The 6,824-nt window shown below is 36.6% G+C and overlaps 1 protein-coding gene across 1 annotated transcript; it reads right to left on the bottom strand.

The window, feature by feature from the left end:
* Window positions 1–1,157: 1,157 nt before the first annotated feature.
* On the bottom strand, window positions 1,158–4,071 carry mcfd2 (multiple coagulation factor deficiency 2, ER cargo receptor complex subunit). The gene is made up of 4 exons (XM_028007829.1): window positions 3,920–4,071; window positions 3,441–3,602; window positions 3,193–3,352; window positions 1,158–2,249 (listed from the first exon to the last, which is right to left on the bottom strand). Exons 2-4 carry the CDS (start codon window positions 3,599–3,601, stop codon window positions 2,118–2,120), a joined length of 453 nt encoding a protein of 150 aa, XP_027863630.1. The 5' UTR covers window position 3,602; window positions 3,920–4,071; the 3' UTR covers window positions 1,158–2,117.
* Between the last annotated feature and the right edge of the window lie 2,753 nt (window positions 4,072–6,824).

Here is a 6,824-nt window from a genome sequence, read left to right as displayed (position 1 = left end):
AAAAAAATTATTTTGGTACTGAAAAATTATTTGAAACTTTTTTTAAAACAAAATTTTAACTGAAAACATTTTTGAAAATGAAAAAAGTATGTGAAACTGAAGGAATGTTCAAAACTATTTTGCATTCAAAGTTCTTTCCAGTCTCAGATCTTGTTATTCACTCAAAAAAGATTTTCCATTTCAAATAATTTTTGTTTTAGTTTTGAAAATAATTTCAGTTTGGAAAAATAAATTGAAAGGAAAAAATAATTGGCAACTGAAATTTTTTTTCGAAACTAAAAATTTCAAAACTGAAAAACAGTTTTAAAACTGAAAACAAGGATGTGAAGCTGAAACAACTGTTACTAAACAAATGTTTTCAAGTTTCTAGTTTCAAAATAATTTTTCAATTTCAAATGGTTTTTTTTTCTTATGGATAAAGTTTATGGCCCCAATTTTGCTCCGTCATAGCCCACCTGTTGTACATGTCAATTCTTCCTAAATAAAGCCAGTATAAAAGCTATAAATACATCTTTATTTGAAAGTAAGATTTTCTGATTCATAAGTTCTAAATGTCTGGGGAAGCCACTGCCCTCTAGTGATCATTTTGAGATCTGCGTGATCTAAATTGTGGACGTTTTTCATTTTTATTTAATTTTCTGTTATTGAGGATTTGTCGGAGTTCCAGCTTTCGCCATGTGACAGTAAATCTGACACTCCTCTGTGCAGAAGAAACATTTTTTGCAGGCAAAGAAACAGATTTTTTACCTAAAAAAAACCTGTTTGCACAATCATTGATATCCTACTAACAAGTACATAAATAATTTAATTTAAACATTTTTTGCTTATCGTGCAGCAGACTTAAGGTGAGAAGATTGATTTTGTTACATTTATCCCAAAATAAATGTAACAAATCTTTGTTTTCACTGATCCCTGTAAGCCAATTACACATTAGAGCTAGAATTTAAAATCAAATTATAAAACCTACTCCCTTAAACATTTTTTTTATTATCCTCATCACTAAAAGTTTTTCTTTAGTAGATAAAATTGCAATTAAATAGCAACAAGCACAGCTGAAATTATGTGCAATTTGGAGGTGTGTGCGCGCTTGTTTTCCGTAGGAAGTCCAAAGAGCCCTAAAAATTCAAATAAAAATTACACAAAACAAACCAAGCAGATCAGAGAATAAATTTGATTTCATGAGTTTCCCAGAACCAAACATAATTTACCTTAATAGTAACAGAGAGAACAGTTTTCTTTTCACATTCCAGAGTTATATTTCCGAACCTTTTCCCAACCTTTACATCATTTCGCTCCACAATCAGAACCCATTGAAGAATCAACACTGGTTGGCAAAAACAAAGAAAAGAAAATAGAGTTCATCCATATGAAGCGAACGCTGATGAACTGAACAAACCTGACCTGATGCATTTGAACAGAGCGTTTTAAAAAAAGGCAGCTAACATCTGAAGGAATCGTGTTGCATTCAAGTGCTTTCCTGAAACTCCAGCTTGCAGAAGAGTCTGCCAGTGTGCTTCCAGTCTAGCTTATTCAGTGTCGCAGAATCTGATGCAGCTCTGCTATACATTCCTATTGCGACTGATTAAGACCCTGCATCCTCCGGCCGACCAGAAGGGGGCGCAGCTAACTTGCTCATCATTTGTTGCCGTGGGAACGTCATTTTTGCCCAATTATCTTCACAAGGAATCATTTGGTCCTAAATGCAGAGACTCAAACAGCTGGTGTGTTGAATTTAATTTAAAATAGTGCGTATGAGTTTGAAATGAACTGGGCCGTTGGGTCAGTTCAACCAAACTACTTCATCGGTTTGTTTACTGCAGTACAGTGGCTGGCTGGCGTACTTTGGTAGAAAACACGTAGCATAGAGGCCGCTAAAGTCTGAATAAAAAAATAATTTGGTTAAACTGACCCTTTGAAAATGGCACAATCTACAAAAACAGGGTACAAAGGCTACAGTTTTGTAATTCGGTGGAATTACATTCCATCTGGTATGAAAGAACTGTCACAAGCTTTGTAAATTACAAAGATGATTTCCGTGAAAGACGGAGCAGCTTGCCGCCTTTCCCCTCATTCAGGATTCTCCTTCAGGATTGAAAACGAAGAAACAGCGAGGCGATCTACTCCAGCGATTTGGCGAACTCTGCGTAGTCGATGTACCCGTCGTTGTTTTTGTCGTCGTCCCTCAGGACGTCGTCGATTAGCGCGATGAGCTCCTCCTCCTTCATTGGCTGGCTGTTCTCCCCTCTCTCCTGCGATTCAGAACAGGAAAAAATTATTTAATTTTTTAATATCAGGACAGAAAAGTTTAGTGCTCTATACAGATTTCTAAAATTGTTTAAATACTGCATAATATTGGAGAAATTTCAGGCCACTTTCCTTTAAAGAACTGATCGAGCTTCAGTCGTCGGACAGAAGGGCTCAGATCTGACGTTATGACTACGGGGTCAAACTCCTAACTGATCAATCTACTGATTATTAATCAGATTTTTAAAAATTGGCACATTCTAAACATTTGTTATTGAACCACTTAAGCCTTTTTAATGCAATATTACGATATTATGAATACAAGATGCCAATAAACAAATAATTTAATTCCTATTTTAAATAAGAAAATAAACATTTTATTACCTAAAAGTATAATACCACAGCATTCCCTTAATAAATATGAACCAGAGGAAGTTAAAACGATGCCACTTGAAAAGTTTTGGTAAAAAACTTAAGTATTCAGATCCAGACAAAGGTGTTTTTTATATTAAATGTATAAATATCTTGTTCTAAGTTAAATAATCTGCCAGTGGAACTAGAACTTTTTAACAAATATGTTTATATCTCGCAGAAATGTTACCTGTATGGTAAGTTGGTTTTGTCTTATTTCAAGTCTACTAAGATATTTGGACTAGAAACTAGACCAAAATTTCTAGGTAAGATTTTGTGTTTTGTAAAATTGGGAATCAATAAAAAACTCAATTACAAAACAAAACAAAACATGTTTTTCTAAATATTTTTAATTAAGGCGTAATAATGCACACTGCAACTTTAATACAAGATGCCAATGAATAAATTGGCATCTTTTTGTATTAACTGCATAAATCATTTATCAACATCATCCACACAGTTCACTGCTAATCACACAAATGTATAAAATTGTAGTAGCTTTGTTTTGTTCAGCCCCTAATTTATTTATGCACCTACCTCTTTGTGTACATGTGTAATAGCAGTGGCCAACTCCAGGCCGTCCAGCAGGTTGTTTCCATCGTAGTCGTGCATCTTAAAATAATGCAGCTGAAGCTCCTGGGGCGTCATGTCTTTCTCAGGTTTGTCGATGACCCCCTCCAAGTGCTCCATGATGTGGCTGAGAGCAGAGGGAAGAGAGAAATCTGAAATTGGCCCATCATCCAGCGAGCTGGGCGATGTGTCTGGACTTCAGAGGTGTTGCTCACTCTTTGTCTTGCACCATGTTTCTGTCAAGGCGAGTTATGTGAGCTGAGCCTCCCACTACAGGAGGAGGCTGCTGCTGGTGTGGAGACAACTGAGAGTGAGCACACAGAAAAGAGCAGGACAGGAAGAGGATCAGACCCCCCCACTGTGCACGACGCCTCATCCTGCAAGGGAGAGAAATGCATATTCCTCTGTAAATCCATGTAACTAAAACCGCTTCTCTCCTGTTGACAAAAACACAGGCTAAGATTAGAAATAACTGTTCATCACAAGGATAAACATAAACAAAAACGGACTTCAGCTCTGTCCCGTTTACATGTGGTTACAGTAAAATGCCCAACGGAAGGGTAAACAAACATTACCGTTAGCTAACACGCACATTTGCTAGCCAAATTACTTATTTCCAGACAAACAATCCCGCTAAACAAAATTAGCATCTACTCAGCCACAGTGAATACAAACAGCCAACTCAAATCCTCACTTTCAAGTAATCGGTGTGGCTGCTGCAAACCGCTAAGGTGTTGTTTTCTCGCTTTTCTGTTAGCGAGCGCTGGGAACTATAATGGACCAAGCAGCTTCCCGTACCGCCTTATGGACACGACAGCTCATTTTTGATTGGTCAACAACGATCGAAGATAACGTAACGGGCACGTTACGTCCTCCAACGGTCAACTCTTGCAACGTTTCACACTGCAAAAAGTTAAATGTACTAGTAAATATTTAACCTAACAGGTTTAGCAATTTAATAAATCAAGTAAAACTACAATAACTCGGGACTGCCCTGATACCAAGTGATATTATGTTTTGTTTTAACTAAAAACATCTGAATTGCTAAATGACCGTCTGAAAGACACGTCAACGTCTCCGCCATATTGGGAGGGGAAGCTGTTACTACTGAAATTATTCAAAGTGAGTGCAGTTAAAGCTTTTTTAAAAAGCTCAGAGTTAACACTTCACAAAAAAGATTTTGAAGTAGAAATGTTTTATCTTCACGTTTGTCTCTGTTCAGCAACGTTTTAACTTCATTCTTAAGCTAACAAGCAAACAAAAAACTTAGGATATAAACTATGATGCTCTTTCTGTGTCTGATAAGAAAACTAGTTTAAAAATTGTAAATAGTTTTAGCAAACTGTGAAAAAGATTAGTTTTGAAAACAGATTCTCCCTCTCATGCCCCCAAATTGCATCATCCTCTATTGTATTTTTGTTGTGCAATGTTTTGCTTGGGAAACCTCTGGGGATGCTGTGGTATGAAAATTAGGGTCAATATTCTAAGACTCTGTGTTGTAATATTACAACATCTCAGTTTCAAGCTTAAAAAATTAACAAATGTTGACTTTTCTTGTTTTTTTACCCAAACTTAGACATTTAGTCCTAATATTAATCTAATAGATTAGACTTAAGGACCAGCCCAGGCACTGCTGCCAGTTACATAGATATACCCAAATGAGAGTAACTGATACCCTCAGTTAGTTAGTGAAGTTCACTCACTAACTTCACTAAGTTAGTTAGTGAACATGTTTAGTGCATTAATATAAAAAAACTCTTGGCACATTTGACAAGCCACAGTTGTAGTTTAACTTCTCTTGTGACCTTTCTTGTTACATTGTGGGTTTTGCTGTTGAGTTGGAATTTTGTTGTTGTTGTGATTTTTGAGGTTTCATTGTGGATTTTCCTGATACATTGTGCTACACGTGGTTGAGTTGTGCTTTTTGCTGTTGCATTCTGACTTTTTGGTGTTGCATTGGTGCTTTTGTTTTTGTACTGTATACTTTGTTGTTGCATTGTAGCATTTGTTGAGTTATAGCATTTGTTATTGTGTTGGGGCTTTTGTTGTTGTGTTGTATACTTTGTTGTTGCATTGTAGCATTTGTTGTTGTGTTTGGGTTTTTACATACTGTTGACCATTCTGGGTCACTGTAAAAGCTTACTTAGTTGTGTCCTCAAAGTAAAGCAGTTCATTTTGACTGGTTATATTTTCTCTCTAATTAGCTAGAATAACTTACCAGAAATTACCAAAAAGCCCTATTCCTAATTAAAGTGATTAAATCTCCAGTTTGTGCAGCAGGTGCCTAAAAGACACTTCACTACATCAGTAAAGCCTACGAACGACGTGCCACGTTTCCTGTAGATAGTGAAACATCTTTGCCGGACAGAAAACTTTGAGGGCGCAGTGACGCTCTCCAGTCAGCAGGGGGCGCAAACCCGCCGCTGAGTGCCCAGATCCAGATTAATCGTGCTGCGGTTGGACGCCCGCTGAGGAGACGGACAGGCGCTTTTCATGTCGCGCAAATGTCAACTTTCCCAAGAGAAAATGACGCTGCCAAATCTCTCTTCAAGATGCTTGAGGTTTCTCTTAATGTCTCACAGTATCTGGCTTAGACTCTGTAGTGATTTACAATTCTCCCTTGTGTTTACTCCCTTTGTGTTGTGGTTCATTTTATTCAAACTAGATTCAGAAATTTCCCTTCCATTTACCCACAGAGTTCTCCCCTCTATTATTAGTTTTTAATACTGCCGGCAGTATTAACTGGGCTGCACTTTCTAGTGCTTCATAAAGTCCATGTCATGGAGCAGAGACTAACAGATGTAGTCGCTTGTATCTGAGCTAAGGGAGGTGAGCTGGTGTCAGCCTGCCAGTGAGGCAGAACCCAGATCAGAGAGCCAGACAAACATTTAACGTTTTTTACCCTCATCCATAAGCAATATTAATTTACAAACATGACATTATTTTACAGACTACATGTTCTGCTGTTTGTGTCCAGCCACAGTTTTGCTTTGCTGTTTCTTAAGCCCTGCCTGATCCAGTTAAAGTGTTAACGGGAAAAAGATTAGAGACTTGGCTCTTATTCGCCTTCACACTGCTACAAATCAAGTTCTCCCAGGCAGGGCCGGCCCAGAGTTTAATGATTTGCTAACCCGCCCATATTCATTTCTGCTATGTTTTGCATTAAAGATCACATGTTTTAAGAGTTAGGCAGCAATGAATCCCTTAAACAGTCATCTGAGCCAGCTTGCACTATTTATTAAAAAAGAAAAGTTACAGTTTGGGTTACTCAGCTGCTCCAGTGTTTCCATGCAGTAGGATTGAGGAGACAATATTGTGAAAAACTGAAAAGTTAAAATACTTTTTGAGATTTATTTATGAAGAGGTACTTATTTGACCCAAATAAAAGAAATTGTGACACTATAGTAGCATTAAATTATGGCTGTAGAAAAATAAAGTTCAATTCATAGATTCAACTTTCAATAAAAAAACAAAAAAAATCAAGTTAAAAAGTAAATAACAATAATAATAATAATAATAATAATAATAATAATAATAATAATAATAATAATAATGGCTAATAAATTTGGAATAATAACATGAGAAAATATGAAAATATT

The sequence above is a fragment of the Xiphophorus couchianus genome, chromosome 22, assembly GCF_001444195.1.
Source record: "Xiphophorus couchianus chromosome 22, X_couchianus-1.0, whole genome shotgun sequence".
Taxonomy (NCBI): Eukaryota; Metazoa; Chordata; class Actinopteri; order Cyprinodontiformes; family Poeciliidae; genus Xiphophorus; species Xiphophorus couchianus.
Note: the sequence above shows the minus strand (reverse complement) of the source record. Positions and strands in the feature narration are given on the sequence as shown.